We start from the raw sequence: 19,798 nt of genomic DNA, 5'->3' as shown, positions 1-19,798 counted from the left end.
CAATTTTTAAAAAATAATTTTCAAATATTTTCTTCTTCTTACTCATGTTTTATAAGGTAAAGTTTGATTAGTTAGGCAAGAATTCATTGGGACATATCTGATGGCAATAACTTGAGCCATGTTTGAAAACCGTTTTGTTTTGTTTTGTTTTTCTTTTTTTTTTAAGTTTTAATTAAGCTATGTATTTCTTTGTTTTATTATATAGTTTTTATAAACATTTTTAAAATATTAGCTAAATTTTGAAAATCAAAAAGAGTAATTTTCAAAAGAATTTTTGTTTTTTAAAATTGACTAATAATTCAAATATGTTTTCGAGGTCAATGAAATTGTACAAAACTTGTCAAAATGAGCCTAGCTCAGCAATAATTAACATATATTTCCAACTAGAAGTTGTGAGTTATCAGTCCCCCACCCTCACATGTTATACTAAAAAAAAATGAAATTGTACAAAAACAAGCATGATTTTTAGAAACATAAAACTAAAAACGAAATGGTTGTCGAACCTTAAATATACCTTTTGGATAAAGATATGTATCTTGATTAATTGACTCATGTCAGTTAGTTTAAATATAAGTTTGTTCAGTTAGCTTGTGATTTTTCCTCACATATATTTTTGGGCCCATTTCAAGCCCGATAAAGCCGGCCCATGATCCACAACTATTGGATCGGCCCTCTGTTCGGCCCGTTCGCAATAGGAAGGATGAAATTTTTCCATCTGTTAATAAAATTATGAAAATTCGGAAAATGAGACATTTTTAAATTGACAATTAACCATTTTTAAATCAATAAATATGAGACATTTTTCCATTTTCCCCCATCTACATGATGACTTCATAAAATTTCTAGTATAGATCTACGTAATCGGAATATCCTAAATATCATGTAAAAGCAAACATAGTTCAACGGCAATCGACATATTTACCTTTTTTTTAAAGTATGTATGTGTCTCCACATCTCCATGTATAAAACAATTAGAAACATCAAAGTCAAGGAAAAGAAGGTTATCCTCCCAAATCAGCACTTCGTCGGAAGTAGGTCCCAAATCAGCACTTCGTCGGAAGTAGGCGTAAAGATAGTAAACTCATAAGCAAACATGATTTCTCTGTCTATATATGTATGAAGCCGTTGAAAATTCCCAAAGAATGAACGTTTTTTCGTTGATGAAGCCACTAACTTTTGGAGGTCTCTTTTCACGTCGGATTACCTCCAAATTATCAGACTACACAAAATAAGCTACATTAAGATCCAGTCTCACATCTCCATATTTGTTGTACTTAAAAAAAACCTCACTTATAGTTGAATAAACAAATTCTCATAATATATTTCTCAAAATAAATAAATAAATAAAGGTTTTGTTTAAGATGTCCAAAACCTTGGGCTCTACTAGTCAAAGCCCAATGAGTTGACTCCTTTTTAGGGCCAATATAGCTCAGAGCTGATTGGGCTTAAAGAATGGGCATAAACTTCAGCTGGGCTCAACCAGCAGCTCACATCTCCAACATCTACAAATTTTAGCTATTTTTATTTGGATCCGTAAATATAAATATAACTATGTAGATATATTTCCTTAAATTAAAGAAATATTTACATTTATAGACCGTAATATAAGAAAGATTACAAAGAAAATATTAGGTGTTAAAAAAATAATTGGAGTACATTAACATATACATATTCAATTCAGTTCAGTTCATAAAAAATCACGTTCGTTATTTTATGAAAACCATTTTTCTTTTTCCGACAATATTTTTTTATCTGCAATAGATTATCATTAATTACTACTTTTTTATTCAAAAAATCTGTATTAAAAGGAAACATGATGCTAAATATTACATCCGAAGAATAGTGATCATGCACCATAATTAAAATCCACAAAAAAACAACTATGAAAGACACAAACTATCTAAAATCGTGGCCAATAAAATAATTTGTTTGTCTATTCAAAGAATTAATAATATAAATAAATTTCAACTCACTAAAACTTCTCTAAAGTCGCAACATCTTTAAACTCATTTAATGCCGTTGAGAGAGAACGGTGAGATCCTATCAATTATGGCATCTCAATTAATAGAAAATTAATTAATGGTTTAATTACTTTTCCGAATAATATACTGTCTAAATTTTGTCTTATTGTCGAACAATTAACAAAAACGGCGTCGGTTAACCGCTTGATGAAGGATGTGACTTCTTAACGTGCGTTCATTCGATTCGCCGGAAGCACGCCGACTATGTCCGAAATGAGACACGTGTCAGTCAACTATTGGCGCCGTCATGGTTCCAAGAACACCAACCGAAGACGAAGACGAAACCGCGACACGGCCTCTCTCGCTCGGAGGAGACGGGATTTGAAATGATAAGGCAGAATTCGGTGATTGAAGAACATAAATTTAATTGGGTCCCTCCCGAATCCCGACCCCAATCGCTATTTTTCGCTTTTTGGGCGCCTCAGGTTCGTATTCCTCATCAATTATCCACAACAGATGGCACTTGGTTGATGCAGAGAGAGACTGCGAGAGCTGTGTCTTTAGCCCCTTCTTTTTCCAGCTTAGTGGGCAACTGGGCATCCCTCTTTTTGGGTACTTTTTTTGATGAATACCATCGTGAATCGTGATCATCACTTGAATTGGGAAGTGGAGAACATGGCCAGCACTGTGAAAGAGGGCTCAAACGAGGACCTTCTGTTCTTGGAACTGCCTGCTCCTCCTGGTTGGAAGAAAAAGGTCCTTCTCCTTCCCACTATTTTTTGTCTGTCCCTGAAATTTTCGTTTGCTAATTTTCTGGCTTGCTGTGTTAGAATTTATAGCTCGATTGCACTTATCTAGATGTCAGGGCTAATGGGCATCTTTCAAATACTGTTCAATTATGGATTCTTATGCTTTGGTGTTTGGGGTTTGGGGATTGGGGATTGGGGTTTCTTTCTCTTTAGGTTTTCTAGAAACTGTATTTTTGTTTTTTAATTAGTGTTAGGTACTCGTTAGCCAATTATCTTTTAGGGTTTTGTTGGAAAAAGTTGGTTTGTTTCCGTCTCTTTTCTTTATCTTCTTCTTTTCCAACATTTGTTTGTTATTCCTTTTTCTCTCTTTTGGGTGAAGGTTCTGTCTGATTGGGAGACCTTAGTGCCATGCAGCCTCTGATTGGTTCTTAGTTTAATTATAGTGATGATGCTTTGGGTTTTCTAGCCTCTGCATAACTTTGATTGTAAAAGTCAACTGTTAATGAAGATGATCTGATTGATGTTAATGGGTTTTGATTGAGTTGAGTTAAAATGAGGTGAAAGAATCTGCGTTTAATTTTATGTGCAGTTTTTGCCCAAGTTAGATGGAATCACTAAGAAAAAGGAAATCATCTTCCTAGCTCCTACAGGGGAGGAGATTAATGGCAAAAGGCAGCTGCATCAGTACCTGAAATCACACCCTGGTAATCCAGCATCTTCTGAGTTTGATTGGGGTACTGGTGAGACACCTAGAAAATCAGCTAGGATTAGTGAGAGGGTGAAGGCAGCTCCCTTGCCTCGAATTGAATGGCCTAAGAAACGAACTCGAAAACTGGCTGTTTCGAAAAAAGATGATAAAGAAGCAGATGTTGTCCTAGATGGTTCTGAGGAGGCAAGAGCAGTTCATAAGCAAGATGCTGATAAATATGAGAGCGGTGTTACTGATGGGAAGGGAAATCAAGAAAATAGAACACTGCAAGATGAGGATGTGGAAACTGCCCCAGCCCCTGCCCCGGTCTTGGCCTCCTCTGAACCTGCTGAAGAGGGGCAACAACTTGATGGTGAGGAATGCGAGAATCCTGCTGAAATAGAGTGGGGAAGCGCAGAAGGGAACAAGGAAACTGAAGGTTCTGAAGATGCAACAAAGGGAAGTCGAAATTTAGATGGAACAAAAGGGGAAGAAAAGGTGCAACTTCAAGATGATGCAAAGGAAACCATTGAATCAGAGGACAAGGAATCCATTTTGGGGGAAAAAGAGTTTGAGAATGCAAAGCAAGCGACCAGTCCAGGCGATAAGGCAGCGATTTGCAAAGAAACAATGGTGTCGGTCGAAGTGCAAGTAAACGAACCAAACGAATTCAACCCGAGTTCTACAAAATCAGGAGAAATCAAGATGGAAGAAGCAGCAAAAGGGACCAAAGAGGAACATAATAAAGAGGTTGACAGTTGACAGAATTGAGTGACTTTACATTTCTAGTTCTAACTGTTTCAAATATGTAAGATGTCCTGTGTTCGAACGTCGTTTATTCGATTCGATTCATATGCCGAGACATTCATGTATTGATATTTTTAGATTAGTTATTTGTACATACCATCTTTGTATAAAAATATTACATAGCACTTAGCAGTACAGTGCAGCTAAGGTATAATGCAGTCTTGTGATGATTTATTGAAGTACTTAACTTGGGAAACCTTATAATTACTCTCTGCTTCAGAATCTTGAAGCCAGTCTCTTAAATCCTTCTAAAATTAGCTGACAGAAAGTATGAAACATCTGTAATGGAACTTGTTCTCTAGATTATGTTGTAAACTTGTAATCAAGTAGCAGTTCAGAGTTTCATTGAAGATTCTAAGAAAGAAAATAATTTAATTTGTTTAGATTAAGAACAATAAACATCTATTATTTTAAATCAGTTCTATAAAATTATACAAGATCTAATATGTCAGGCATCTTAACTATTTTCATTGACTTCCTTTTTTAATTCAAAGTGGATTAAGTAAGATATAGTTTAAAATTCGTCACCACTAATAATTGATTTGTTAAATAAATACATAGATTAGATTAAAATCATATAGATATAATTTATCACACAGCTGTGATTAAGGACCATTTGATTTTAATTTCTTTTTATGGGTCAATAAGTACAAATTGGACAAATGTATATTTCTTTTCTTTAGAACCCAAAAATAAATTTGAATCTGTGACGGGAATGAGAACATGATCATATGCAGAGAAATTAATACCAAATTACAGAAACTTTTGTAATTTTTAGCGTACTTTTTGTTAAAATAATAATTTAAATAATAGCATAATATGAAAAATATTGATAAAGATATGAATTTTAAATCTCGAAAAAAGATAATTAATATAAAATTAATTTAACTCATTCATGTTTCAAGTTGCTGGAATAGCTCAGTTGGTTAGAGCGTGTGGCTGTTAACCACAAGGTCGGAGGTTCAAGCCCTCCTTCTAGCGTTATTCTTTTGTTTTGTTTTTTTTTTTTTAAACTTTTTTACCAAATTTTCTCCAAAACCCAGGTTCAGAAAAGCCAGAATTGAGTACTTACAGTGAGATTATGATTATTCACTTCGATATTTTGAAAACCCACAGGAAACGAAGATCATCGCCCCCAAGAAAAATTGAAAGGGAGCACTGCTCGAACGTCACCATCTCATCTCAGGTAAAAATGGATGCAATTGCTATTTTGAAATTCGTCCCAATTCGTCAGAAAAACGCATGGGTTTTACAGCACCCAAAATACACAGTCAAGTGCTCGTAATGTCAATTTCATTTTATTCAATGCTGACCAAAGGGGATGAAGTGTAATGTGATCAGTTATAACACCAAGTAGTTGTGGAAGAAAGAGAGGGGAGAGGTTCCATCAAAACCCAGAAACCAGAAACCAAGAACCCCATTTGACTCCCCGAGTTTCAATTTCAATCGAAGACAATCGAGATAGAGATTTCTGTATATATAGTAAGAGGGTAAGTGGAGGGGGTTCGGTTAAAAGCAAAAGGGGGAATCTTTTGGCTTATGGCATGCCAGAGGAAGAAGAAGCAGAGCGTTTCAGTTTTTGAGTTTGGGATTGATTTGGTACTTCCCACCAGACCAAATCGCGATCTTTCTTTGAAGAATTTTTCTCATTTCTTCTTCTTATCTTCGTGGAAATGATGATCACCACGCGCTTATGCTTCTTGCGGCGGTTGATTCCCTTATTGCTTGTCTTCTTCTTTACACTTGGTATTGAATTTTCTTTCCCTTCACTTTTCTGCCTCTTTGTCAAACTATCTTTTCAAGTTTTTACGGACTTTAAGGCCCTGATTTAAATACAAAAGTAGGATGCATCGGTTTGCTTATACAAGCTCAAACTTGTAAGGTTGTCTTTTATGGACCATTTTTACTTTTCTGTTCTGCAATTTGTTTCTTCAGCTTGTTTTAGATTGACAATAATTATGCCTGTGAAATTTAGGTAGTCAACTTTGCTTCTGTTTTTCTTTAAAGGCTACTCTACTAATTTTGAAGCTTATGAGCTAGAAAGAAAACGTTGTGAAGATCTTAGTAACCAATATGATCAGTCATGTCAAACAAAGATTTTGAAGGAAATTGATTATTACATCAAAGATGTTAGCATGTCATCAATGCTTTTTGAACTGATATTATTCATTAGAACCATCCTCGATTTGTCGGTATGATAGAGCTTTGGTATTTTAAGTTAAAAGTCTGTATCGTTTTGATGCTCAAATTTTTATCATAGATCATGTGATCTGCCGTGTGGGTAGCATGAGGATCACTGCCAACTTCCTACAGTTCTCTAGGAGAGAATTGAAGTGAAATATACTTTTCCATGTTCTTTAGAATTTCCGTCTGAATATATTTCCTTTAGGCCAATTTCATATTGTTATGATTTATGCATTTTCTGAACCTTTTCTGGCTCAAAATTGGTACTCATTAGTCATTAACTCGACTTTACGCACTCCTGTTAGCTGCACAAGATCTTTGTGGCTTAAAATTTCATTTCGAATTCGTGCTTTCATCTTGACCTATCCTAGAACAGAGTGATTAATGGAATTACCTCCACCTTTTCTGCAGCTTCATTAACGGTGGAAGCATTTACTGGAACCTATGGAATAAACTATGGCCGAATCGCAAATAACATCCCTTCACCTGATAAAGTTGTTACTCTTCTTAGAGCTGCTAAGATAAAGAATGTTAGGATTTATGATGCTGATCACAGTGTTCTCAAGGCCTTCAGTGGGACAGGGCTCGAGATTGTCATTAGTATACCGAACGAGTACCTGAAAGATATGAGTGCAAATGAAGATCGTGCCTTGAACTGGGTTAAACAAAATGTGCAGCCCTTCCTTCCGGAGACACATATTTGTGGAATTGCTATAGGTAATGAAGTTTTGGGAGGGAGTGATTATGGATTATGGTCAGCATTGTTGGGTGCAGCCAAAAATGTTTATAATGCTGTAAAGAAGCTCAATTTAGATGGTATAATTCAGATTACTACAGCACATTCCCAAGCTGTCTTTTCTAATTCGTTTCCTCCCTCATCGTGTAAATTCGGAGATAATGTTGCTCAGTATATGAAACCTCTATTGGAGTTCTTCTCACAGATTGGCTCTCCTTTCTGTTTAAATGCATACCCATTTCTGGCCTACATGAGTGACCCAGGAAATATTGATATTAATTATGCTCTTTTTCTATCAACAGAAGGGATTTATGATCCTAAAACTGACCTACATTATGATAACATGCTCGATGCTCAGATCGATGCAGCTTATGCTGCGCTGGAAGATGCTGGATATAAAGATATGGAAGTCATAGTTACAGAAACAGGATGGGCTTCACGTGGAGATGACAATGAAAAAGCAGCCACAGTAAATAATGCACAGACTTATAATTATAACTTGCGGAAACGTCTTGCCAAGAAGAAAGGAACTCCTCTTAGGCCGAAAAATGTGTTGAAGGCATATATTTTTGCATTATTTAATGAGAATTTGAAGTGGGGACCTACGTCTGAAAGAAACTATGGACTTTTCAAGCCTGATGGGAGCATTTCATATGATATTGGCTTTCAAGGACTTCAATCTTCATCTGCATGTTCACCATTTTCAACCATTAAGGTATTAAAGTTTACTTCTAAGCAAAAGTGAAATTTTCCTACGGCGTGATACATACAACATACAGACACAAGTTCATCTATATTTGTCTTGTTCACAGCTCTCACTTTCCTCCTTGACCGTCCCTCTAGAAAGATAAATGACTAAAAGGGCTTAAGAACATCTTCTGAAATAATGAATTGATTAGATTGGAACATTAAGATGAAGTTTTTCTCTGTTTCTCTTCCCTTGGGTCATTGCTTCAGTACATGATTTTCAATCTCCTTTGTGAATGAAGGAAGATGAAAGTACAGAATCTGCATTCATAACTGGAAACCAACATGGCATGGAAGTATATTTTTTTACTTTGTTGAATTTCATAATTTAGATTTATTTGGAGTAAAATAACAGGAAAGGAGTTTTGGCATGTGAGAGATGGGTTTTCACCCTTGAATTGCTACCATCCATGGCAAAAGTTCAAGCTCCTTTCTGAGTGGTACTTTGACAGCTAAGGAGCTTGGCTAAATGCAACACTGCAAATTTTAGATTTCATCAGATCATAATAGATATGACATCTGCTTAATATCACCAGAATATGTTGTTGGAAATTGAATGGAAGTTGACTTTGTTCACTGTTGGAAATTATTCTTGCTTTTGTTCACTGATGCAGGAACATGGAGCTAGAGGTTCTTATTATTATGGGCACCACATCTCAGTAGCGATAGTATCAGCTGTAACTCTGCTTCTATTCTTGCAATGACGGATTTAATGGAAAATTTTGCGACGTCGCGCTTCCTATCATATGCCAAAATTTCGAAACGCTATCAAATGCTCCCAGTTTACCTTCAAACGTTTCGATACAGAGCATAGGTTAGTTCATGGATTCTTGTTTTCATGAATGTACACTAGAAGTTGCTGATCTTTTTTATCAGTCTCAGCAAAATTCATATTGTGAAATGTGAATAATTAAAGAACAAATGCTATGGCTTTGTTATAGACTATAAAATTGTCCTTGAAAAATTAAAATAAATCAAAGTTGAAATTACAAGTACCAAATCAATCAAAGCTTAAATTACAGGAACAAAATAATATTTTAACCTATTTTATATGTAAAAATTGAAAAAGGAAAAAGAAAAATAAAGTATATTTTTTCGACCTCTTAGTTGGAAATAGATGTCAATTACCATTAAGTTATGTTCACTTTAGCGATTTTTTTTTTTAGTACATGTTAAAAAGAAATCTTAAATGTCAATTGGAGGGTAAACTTTTATTTTTAATTTTGAAAATGAAAATATGTTTGATAATAACTTTTATCTTGAAGGGAAAAAAAGATGAAGCATATAGGTAACAAATAATATTCTATATTTTCAGTATTTGATAGCATATCTTTTTAGTGCAATATATGGGTTGGAGATTCGTATTCGCGACATTTTGTAAAGTGATAATTTTTTGTCAAATTATTTTCATTTTTATTCCATTTATTTCAATAAAAAATTTAATATGATACTTCACTCATAAAATTTCTTGAAATAGACATAAATTTGTATTAAAGGATTTTCATTGTTTATAAACTTCGTGTTAAAATTTTGCAAATTTTGCAAATAAAGACCAAAATGGTTACATTTTAGAAGTATATAGACTAAAACAAGTATTTTGAAAGTATAGAAAAAAGATTTTAGAAGTATATAGACTAAAACAAGTATTTTGAAAGTATAGAAAAAAGTTGAAAGTACAGTAATCAAAATGAATCATAGTTGAAATAATAGGAATTACCAAAATATTATTAAAACCTTAAATCAATTAAACTATTAAAAAATGTACAAAAAAAACAACTATTTAGAACTTGTTTGGGAATGAATTTAGAAATGAATGATTTTAGTAAAATAGAATTATATAGTTATTTTAATAATAATTGATTTTGTGAAAGTGATTTTTATATAGATATTTTAATGTTTAGTTATATTTTTAAGTGATTTTGAATCATTAATATTTGAAGTATAAAGAGATAATTTGACCAAAAAAATTGAGAGAGAAAAAAATTATGAAGGAATAAAAATCTTAGAGATAGAAATTTTAAAGAGTAAGAGATAAAAATTTCATATCGAGAAATTTAGAAAATATATTGGAACTAAAAATTTAGAAATATATTGCAAAAATTTTAGAAGAAAAAAAATACAGAATAAACAAAATTAAAGGTAAATAAAATTAGAAAGTAACCAAAATTTTTGGAAAGAATAAAATAAATTATCTCAAATTTTAAAGGAAAATTAGGTGAAATAGAAACACCAATTTTAAATTTAAAACCATAACTATTTTAAAAATTAAAATTTTTTACTTTTTATTTTTTTAACAAAAATCACTCATTTCCAATGATTGGTTGAGAATCACTACCAACAATTTTATATTTTTCTAAAATCACCGTCAAACATGTCATTTTAAAATGATAATAATTTTGATATTAATACAAGTAATTCTAGGGGCTCAAATCATCTCGAAAGTTACTATTCTATAAATAAAACGTTTTTTCTCAATCTAACAAAGATGAGTTGCTCTAGTCATATTCCATTACATGATGGTCTGTTTTTATTAATTTTTTTTACATGTTATAATAGACAGTTGATTACTTCTTGATTGATTCACCAAAAATAAAATAAAAACAAATGGGATAAAGAAGAAGTAAAAGGAATCACCGTATACAACTTCTCTTTCCCCAATTGGAGCTGTTCCATATTATTTGTTGTTTCATAATCCTACACGTTTTCTCCACAGCGCCGGATTCAAAATATTATTGTTGACCCTCTACAACTTTGAACTTGACTTGTTCTTCCAAATTCGAATTGATCAATTCCCACCCAAAAATAACTTCTATAAATTCCTCCCCTTCTCTCATTTTTCAACTCAATCCACATTTCCCATCAAAATGGCTACAAGATTGAGTTTGGTTGCTTCTCTTTTCGTTGTCGGGGCCCTCCTACATGTCGTTGCTGCAGTCGACCACGACGTCGGTGGCGATTTCGGTTGGAACCTACCGCCGAACTCCACCTTCTTCTCTGATTGGTCTCGCAGTAGAACTTTCTCTGTCGGCGATAAACTCGGTAATATATATCAACCATTACCCTACTTTTTCTTTTCAATTTTATTTTGTGAGTGTTCGGGTCAGCTTACACGCACCTCCACTACTTCGTCTTCCAAATTCTTTTGTTTTTTGATTTTTTGTGCTGAAAGTTAAAAGTGTTTTGTTATGTGTAGTGTTTAGATCAAAAGCCACTGAGTCGCACGATGTCGCTGAACCCCCATCTCAGGCGGATTTCGATGGATGCGTCAAGCCAGGAATAACTTTCGGTACATCAGCTGTCTTTTCTATCACACTTGATCGTCCTCGTCGTCGTTATTTTATCTGTACTATTGGAAGCCACTGCAACGCGGGTATGAAATTTGTTGTCGACATTGTGGAACAGCCTGGAGCGCCAAATTCTGCGGTGGAGCCACCACCGCCGCCTCCGAGTTCAGGTTCATCTTTGAGAGTTGGTGCAGTGGCAACATTCACTGGATTTATCCTCACCATCATAGCTTAAATAATTTGATTTTTCTCACCTTGAGATGCCTAGGAGCCGTGTGTGCTTCTATATTATTCTCTATTATTTTTAAGAAGAGTCTTTGTTGTTTGCATAAATTAAATATTGTAGTATTACCTGATTCAAGTTTGAATGAGTGATTATTATGTTTCATTGGGAAAATATGATATATTCAAATTAATTAAAGGAGTCAAAGCGAGCATAACTCAACAGTAATTGAGAAATATTTCCAATCAGGAGGTTGTAAGTTCCATACCCATCCCCAAATTTAATTAAAAGACGTTTAAATGAATAATAATAATACTAATAATAATCAAGGATTCAAGTCAAATTAAGGCAAAAATTAAAAATATACCCATTGGTTTGGTCATAATCACGTTGGTAAATGCTTTTAATGTATAACCGGTTGATATCTCTCTAAAATGTTTCTATTTTTCTATAAATTATCCATCTAACATTTATTTCTAATATATCTCTTACTCTATTTCTCTACAACTTTTCTACCTCCATAATTTCTGTACCTCTAATTCTTCTGTCTGAAACAAAAACTAAAAAACATTATTAAACATATTTTCCCTTTTGTTCCAAAAAATTAAAAAAAAAACAAAAATAGATATACAAAACTTGTATGGTTTTTTTCTTTGAAAACATAAACAAAAAACGTTATTAAAAAAACTTAATTATATATAAAGAGGTGGAATATTTAGAGTCTGCCACATGAAGCACCTATCTACAAACACATGTTGGGCCTTAATTCGAATAGGTCAAGGACGAAATGAAACTAGCATAATCATCTTTGAGCAAGCCAGCGAAAGTCATGTTCGATGCCAATCTAGAAATGTGGATGGACACTGAATATGGTGTACTAAAATGACATGATTATGCCTTTCTAAAGCTCCACTTATAAAAAGGTGAAGTTCCATTCTTCTCAAAGATATATATTTTCTATGCAACCTAACACCAACTCAAACTAAGTACTTCAAAATGTACGTGCTCAAGCACCATACTAATTCAAGATTTATGTTTATGCAAGTCATCACCTTAATTAACTAATTGCACGTCTACTTTCGATCAGAAGCTGACTTATCAACATATATGTATCACAAAAATTTTGAAATTGAATTTTATTTCACAAAGACTGAAAAATTTATTTTCCGCACATTGATGTTGCCTGTGGTGGTTTATGAACAAGGAGTCAACTTAAATGTTTAAAATCTCAAAGTCATTGACCCTTCCAATCAAATATCGCCAAACTACATTAAGTAGATATTAAATGATAACATCTCTTTCTCTACTTTGAAACTAAATTGAAGTGGGCCCTTACTCCTACTCCTAAATTAGCACCATGGATGTGGAGTAAAATTAATTTAATTAATATTCAGGCTACAATTCTACTAACAGTGGCATCCTTATGAATGATAGATATCTTTCCATATATCTCATAATAAAATTGACGAGTCTCTTGTTAAAGGTGCGATAAGGAACTGTGTCAATATCGTATATATTTTATAATGTGTTTCATGGTTGAACTCTATCATTTATTTTCAAGGAGAAATTTGCAGAGAATATGAATATTGGCAAAGAAAAATGTTACTGATTGTTGGAAATTAGGTGTTCCAGATAATTTTTCCTTCCATAATTATCCAGCAAACAAGCCAATCACACAATACACAAATAAGAGCTTAAGGGAAAGCAGAAAACGACAAGAATTTATACTGATCCACCACAACAGTTATGAGTTACATCTAGTATTCCGCTCAGATACGAGTTCCACTAATAAATCGAGATTAGATACAAAACATTCAAATATCTCCCTTGATAATCACCCTTTAGAAGTTCCAACAAGAAACCCCTGCTTATTTCGTCGATCTGACTCCAACTTTTATTGGCAGAAGTTTTAGTTTTTTTCATTTTTTCTTTTTGGCGAAATTGAGAACACAGATTTACGCGGACTGGAAAGAAACAATGGTCAATATTTTCACAATAAGACGGTCAAAATTGGGACCGACCCATCATTATTGACTCAAAAGTCCTGACACCTGGATCTTGATGGAGCCATTGCTTGCAATATCCAATTCAAATTCTGCCACGAACCAAATAAAACTTGTATATATATGTCCTCAATCAAATAAAGAAAATTATCTATTTAATTATTTAACATTATTTGAGTTGATAATTGATGAGGGTTTAAATTAATTCGAGTATATCCAATAGATAATATATTTATTACCATCTTAAAAATTGACGCGAACTTATAGAAAAAAAATTATGATTACATTGAATTTGATTCATTATTTTGGAACACATACCTATATTCAATTAATAGTATAACAAAATATCTACAAATGCTTTCTTTGAAGTTTCTTCTTGTGCATCCTACAAATGCACATGTTTACTTTAAATATAGAGTTTCGATTTTGAATCTAATGAGTGTTTAATTTTACTATATCTTAAATTTTCACCAATTAACCTGCTAATTTAGAAAAAATCAATAGTAAAAATCTAAAGCAAAAAAAAACTCATGAGTTTTGATAAAAACCAATGTTTTCATTAATTAAGTTTGTTCAAGGTACAAAATTAACCCTTAAATTACTCTCCCAAAAAGAAATCGAATAAATTTCAACAAGTAAAAAATAAATTTCATGTTTTTTAACCAATGTTTTACAACGCACATATCTATTAAAAAATATTATATATGAAAATGTAGTGGTCAAGTCTAAATAAATTATAAATAACCAAAACAATTAATTCAATTGATATATATATTCGATTAATAAATTATGAGTTCAATCTCCTTTATTAATGAGTTCAATCTCCACTTCCACTCCCGCGTGTCAGTATTAAAAAAATTTATAAATTTTATCATAAAAGGTGGCTGTAGCGTTAAGGAAAAGTAGAAGCATTTTCTCCACACGTGCCCCCCTCGCCGCCTATACATCATTGACTAAAATCCATCCCCACCCAAATAACTTCTATAAAAATACAAATCAAAAAAATAAATAAATAAAAACCCACCTCTTTCTCTACTCCTCGATCCAAAAACAAAATCACCAAAATATGAGTTGTGCAAGAATGAGTTCCATGGCTTCCCTCTTCTTCTTCATTGTGGCTCTCCTACACGCTGTCGCCGCCGTCGACCACCACGTCGGAGGCGATTTTGGCTGGAACCTACCGCCAACCCCAACCTTCTTCTCCGACTGGGCCAGAAACCGGACTTTCTTCGTCGGCGATACGCTAAGTAAGTAATTAATTAATTAATTAATTAAATCCCACTTCTTTGTGTTCTATTCTCATCATTAATTAATTACAACTCTGTTTTGGTTTTGTGTAGGGTTCAATTCGAGTGCCAACGAAACTCACAACTTTGCGCAGCCACCATCTCAATCGGAGTTTGATGGATGCGTTGATCCTGGAATAGTTTTCGACCCAAGACTTTTTATTACCTTTAATCGTCCGGGGCGTCTTTATTTTATATGCACCGTTGGGAACCATTGCAAACAGGGCATGAAATTTGCTGTCGACGTTTTAGCAACTCCTGGAACAACGCCAACAAATGCTGCTGCTCTATTCACAGTTCCTCCACTCCCTTCACTTTTCTTCGCTGCAATTCTCCTTAATTTGTTGTTCTTCGTTTGAGATGTGGTCAGTATTTTCATTTTTTATTGAAATGCTTTGATATGATGGGAAAATCTGGTACTTGTATCCGAACACAAGTTTCAAGTACATGTCAAAAGTTGCAATTTTTTAATTCCACTCCCAGTCAGGAACGCCTTTCTCCGTCACCTTTTAAATTGTTGCATAGAGATTTCAACTCACGAACTTTATAACCCGTGTTCGGTTTATATATCAGTGAAATTCTTTAATTTTATTGGATTTGTAACACAATACTTAACATTTCTATAACGATTTGAGCAATTATCTTGATGTATGTGTTCTGTATTATTTTTCTAACGTTGTTAACTAATAAGTTAAAATTTTATAATCACTAATTGTTTTTAAAGAGAAGATGAGAGAATGAGGTTAATGCAGCAATGAAAACAAAAAAGAAGTTTTCTGATCAAAATTTTAGCCCAGACACAAACAAAATAAAAGAAGAGACTAATTAGTAATTACATCAAAACATATCCATATTATATTTCTCGTAATCCGAGATTCATAATTTGACATACTATCGGCTTCAAGAAACAAAACGATATATATTTAACCAACAATCGATTAGCGTCTTCTTCTAATTTTAAAACACCTTCTACAAGATCTCTCCCCACATTTGATATCTTCAATTGGAATTAATGGCAAGTCGATCAGTTGTTGTGCTGTAATAATCCAAAAGATGCTCATAACTATTACCAAATCTCCACTCTGGGCGTTTCCCAGTCAACATCTCCAGCACCACGCATCCAAATGCCCAAATATCCGCAGGCCGACCGCTAATTTCAAACTTTTTACCCAATCCAAAATCCGCCGAAGAAGAATCGGTCTCGATTCCGCGACCTCCGGGTAACAATAACATATTTCTTGGTTTTATGTCGCAGTGAATGTTAGAGAGGCCGCGTAAAATGTCTTTCATGAGCCTTGGCAGCCCGTTGGATCCAAATCTGAGAGTAATGCGACCTTTTGAGGTGGAAAATTCCATGGAAGAAGATTTGACAACAATGTGTATGGGAAGATTTGAATACAAGTTGCAGAGTGCTCTGTTCTTGGCCAGGGAAACGAGGCCAGAGCCAGAGCCAGAGCCAAAGCCAGAGCCACATCTTTTTTTGACGATCATATTCCCCGGTTTCGTCCTCTTCGCACACTTGACAATCCGCCGCTTCGTTTTCAAGAAATCGTGCAAGTTGAAAGAGTAACGATTTGGCTCGTTCACCTCCGAGGCATCACTGGATTTCGTCATAGTTTAGATCCGAGATCTGTCAAAAATTACCGATAGAAATTACAAATGTTGTTCTGGTATAGCGATCTTCGACGAACAGCAGATGCAAAATTGACAAAGGTAAATTTCAATTTCAAACATATATGTTGACCTAATTCAGGAAAAAGAAAAAATTAACAAAGAACATGAAGATGAACATCTAACCTGCAGACTCCGATTGGTTTAGAATCTGCAAGGAACTGTGGAACGAAATCAAAAAATTAATCGTTTCTTCGCTGCAGTGCAACAAGAGGAAAGAATCCGAGACAGAACGGCAATGGCTGAATTTCTGCGACTTTTTTTTTGTGTGCAGAATGAGTTGAATTTCTCTTGTACTTATAATAAATTCCGTTCCTTGTCAGGTAAATAGTTTCCTTTCCTACTCAGTTCCCATTTAGTGAAATTTTATCGATTTTTATTATTTATAACATCGTTAAGGAAATAAAATATTTTATCTGATGAAAAAGATCCGCTCCCGCTTCAAACAAGGAAATAATTTATTTTATCTCATGTTCCGAATGGATTTTTTTCCCTTTTCTTTGTGACAGAAAATGGATATTTTTTTTACCTAATATGGCATGCGTATCTGGATAAAAAAAAGATTTTCTAACATTTAAAGCAGTATGATTTTTTCGGTTCCAAATTATTAAATTAACATACATAATTGAGAGTGATACGAAAATATTAATTGAAAGTAATACTAAATATTAACTTATTAAATTTCATCTTCAAAATATAATGTAATTATAACATGAATATTAACTTATGAAAATTAATATGAAATATTTCAGACTAATTAATAAGTAGCAATTCAAATTTTGTATACTTAATTGAATACTTAAAACTTAAAAGAAGATGGTAAATATACTATTACACTTTCAATTATTACACTTTCAATTTTTAGCTTAATGGATATATATGCTATTAACTTCATTCATTTAACATTATATCATTAAATGTTGTACTATCCTACCACAATTTTTAAATAATATAATTAGTATAATACATAAAAGTTAATAAAGTTAATGTCAACGATTTACCAGACGTAAATTTGAAACTCTAAGAATTTATTAACATTTTTTTCGAGTCTAAGAAGCAAAAGAGACCATGAAAATTACAAACTTATTAAAAAAATTTAGAGTGCAAAAAAATTAATATAGTCACGTCCATTAAAACTTAGAAGTCCAACTTTTGATTTAACATAAAATTATTTAAAATAATTATTATTTTAAATATCTATGGTTATGATTTGAATTTTCATATAAATCTGACTATAATTTGTAGTTCTAAGAATAGGTGGGAGTTAAAACTTCCAACTTTTAGTGTTAGTGGAGTAAGTAATACCTACTTCACACAAAAATTTAATGTAATATTTTTTTTTAAATTTTAATGTAATTCATCCATCAAGTCAATAAACTATATTTTAATTAGGAAATGGTTTGATTCTATTCAGGTTTTGAATTTTAAGGTTCGTTTTTTTGTTGTGTAACTAGACTTTTAATTAAAAATTATTGAATTACTTATTATTTAATCCTACTTTAGTCCTTTATGTTTCAAGTTTGTTTCATTTTGGTACGCATAGACTTTGAATATTGTTTTCAATTAATATTAATATCAATTTCAACTCATTTTAATTAACTTGTACCAAATAATTTTTTAAGTTGTCATTTTAAGTGTCTTTGAATTTCCATTCTAAATTTTTATAAAAATTAAATATAGTATTTTCTGTTAGTTTTAATTTCAGTTATAGTGCTACTTTAAGAAAAAAAGGAAAATTAATAGAAAGGAAAAATAAAAGGTCTGTAAAAAAAAATAGAAAAAAATAGAAAATTACAAAAATACCAACCACTTTTGATCCAAGCCCAATCTAAAACCAACGTTTGACCGATCCAATCCAGTCCAACCCATCTAAAAATTGGATTGGATATGAATATTTGTTTTTTAATTAGGCCAGCCTGTTTGGGCCGTATTTGGATCGGTGTTGGACAGACCCAAAGGCCCGATCAAATATAATATAATATTATTAGATATTGTGTATATATATATATACATTTATTAATAATAATTTAATAGGTATTTAGGATTTTTTTTGTTTAGTTATTCACATCCCTCTAATTTTTCTATATTAATATAGTAATACAATTTATTTATTTAAAAATAAAATAAATTAAGTTGTAAAACTATGATACAACAAAATTCATTGATAACTTTTTTGATATAACAAAATCAGAAAATGTACAAAAGCATAAATAAAAACACAATTTTTAATACTCACATTTGAAAAAATATTTAAAAAATAAAAATTTAATAATTACAAAATATTTTATTATATGGGTTTATTCAAGCCCGATGGTCAATTCAAGTTGGATCCAACTTTGGTCTATTGGATTAGGCCTGTGGATTAGGTTATGAGTCTAATTTTCAGTGGTTGGATCGGTACAAGCCCGACTCAAACAATGCTTGAGGACTGTAGGATTTGGACTTGGGTCGAACTCGGGCTTTTGCTTCTTTAGGCCGAGCTGGGTTGGGCCGACGTAATAACGAGGTGATTATCAACAATATACCCAATATGAACGTTGATATACCAATGATATATTTGTGTTGTGAGAAGCAGAGGGCCCTGCCTTAACCTATCCCTAGACAACCAACTCTCACTAGGCTACTGAAATTGCTAAATGCTTCGCCACGAAGCAAGCTCTCCTGAATAGAACAGATTCGAAAGTGGCTAAAAAGTCGAAGGAAGAAAGATTAGTTGGGCAATTGTATACACAAGGGTACATTATTAGATTAGTCTTTTGGGAATTGACAACATTGACAGAAAGAGGTAGGAATAAACTTTTTTACGTCTAGCTTCAAATTGGTCTAACTTTCGATTCCCGTAACCAAGTTTTTCTTTCTCACTCCTGACTTTCACAATTCAGTGTGGGGCAAAGGGTGACCTCTACATCTACTTCTAACTAAAGGCGAACAACCAACATTGCAAGCAAATAGAGAGCCCCCGCCCATTTGAGTCGATCGCTTTGAGCCAAAAAGCGCACCGGCAGTTTGAGTCGTGAAAGGGCCGCTTGCTTAATTATATTATATGTATGTACGTATATGTATGTATGTATGTATGTATATGTATGTATTTATGTATATAATAAAGCAAAAGATTTACCCTAATCCATCAACTTAAGTTTTTGTATTCATGGTTAGTTTGTTCATGTTTAACATGGTATAAGAGTCCAAAAGCTCAAATGAGCATTTGATCAAAAAATGGAATTCTCCCAAAATTTGTGAATCCAAAAGGGACAGCATCTTGAGGTGCATGTTAAGGATATCACATTATTGAAAATAAACATGTTGTAGTTGGTTTTTTTTCCTTCTTCTTCGTAAGTCTCTCTTATATAAGAATTAACATAATATTTTTATTATCTAAAAATAAAAAAATTGATATATATATATGTGATATTCCTTTATATGCTGGGTGGGGTTGTGTAATAGATCGTTTCACACATC

General features: G+C 32.9%; 5 protein-coding genes and 1 non-coding gene across 6 annotated transcripts; 5 read left to right on the top strand and 1 right to left on the bottom strand.

Moving 5' to 3' along the window:
• Positions 1-2,289: 2,289 nt before the first annotated feature.
• LOC111014413 (methyl-CpG-binding domain-containing protein 11) lies at positions 2,290-4,384 on the top strand. Its single transcript, XM_022289131.2, has 2 exons — positions 2,290-2,717; positions 3,300-4,384. The coding sequence occupies exons 1-2, from the start codon at positions 2,586-2,588 to the stop codon at positions 4,158-4,160; spliced, it is 993 nt and encodes a 330-aa protein (XP_022144823.1). The 5' UTR covers positions 2,290-2,585; the 3' UTR covers positions 4,161-4,384.
• Positions 4,385-5,112: 728 nt separating this feature from the next.
• Positions 5,113-5,186, top strand: TRNAN-GUU (transfer RNA asparagine (anticodon GUU)). The gene has a single exon. It is a non-coding gene; the product is annotated as a tRNA-Asn (tRNA).
• Positions 5,187-5,398: 212 nt separating this feature from the next.
• Positions 5,399-8,864, top strand: LOC111014401 (glucan endo-1,3-beta-glucosidase 14). Its single transcript, XM_022289114.2, has 3 exons — positions 5,399-5,951; positions 6,801-7,840; positions 8,487-8,864. Exons 1-3 carry the CDS (start codon positions 5,879-5,881, stop codon positions 8,574-8,576), a joined length of 1,203 nt encoding a protein of 400 aa, XP_022144806.1. The 5' UTR covers positions 5,399-5,878; the 3' UTR covers positions 8,577-8,864.
• A 1,838-nt stretch (positions 8,865-10,702) lies between these two features.
• LOC111014540 (umecyanin) lies at positions 10,703-11,553 on the top strand. Its single transcript, XM_022289320.2, has 2 exons — positions 10,703-10,911; positions 11,066-11,553. The coding sequence occupies exons 1-2, from the start codon at positions 10,737-10,739 to the stop codon at positions 11,389-11,391; spliced, it is 501 nt and encodes a 166-aa protein (XP_022145012.1). The 5' UTR covers positions 10,703-10,736; the 3' UTR covers positions 11,392-11,553.
• A 2,823-nt stretch (positions 11,554-14,376) lies between these two features.
• Positions 14,377-15,173, top strand: LOC111014412 (umecyanin). Its single transcript, XM_022289128.2, has 2 exons — positions 14,377-14,629; positions 14,723-15,173. Exons 1-2 carry the CDS (start codon positions 14,449-14,451, stop codon positions 15,025-15,027), a joined length of 486 nt encoding a protein of 161 aa, XP_022144820.1. The 5' UTR covers positions 14,377-14,448; the 3' UTR covers positions 15,028-15,173.
• A 327-nt stretch (positions 15,174-15,500) lies between these two features.
• On the bottom strand, positions 15,501-16,647 carry LOC111014411 (uncharacterized). Its single transcript, XM_022289126.2, has 2 exons — positions 16,466-16,647; positions 15,501-16,298 (listed from the first exon to the last, which is right to left on the bottom strand). The coding sequence occupies exon 2, from the start codon at positions 16,280-16,282 to the stop codon at positions 15,668-15,670; it is 615 nt and encodes a 204-aa protein (XP_022144818.1). The 5' UTR covers positions 16,283-16,298; positions 16,466-16,647; the 3' UTR covers positions 15,501-15,667.
• Positions 16,648-19,798: the final 3,151 nt, after the last annotated feature.

This window comes from Momordica charantia, assembly GCF_013281855.1.
Source record: "Momordica charantia cultivar OHB3-1 chromosome 6 unlocalized genomic scaffold, Mcharantia_2.0 BLBB01000006.1, whole genome shotgun sequence".
Lineage (NCBI taxonomy): Eukaryota > Viridiplantae > Streptophyta > Magnoliopsida > Cucurbitales > Cucurbitaceae > Momordica > Momordica charantia.
This window is presented reverse-complemented; position numbering and strand designations above follow the sequence as displayed.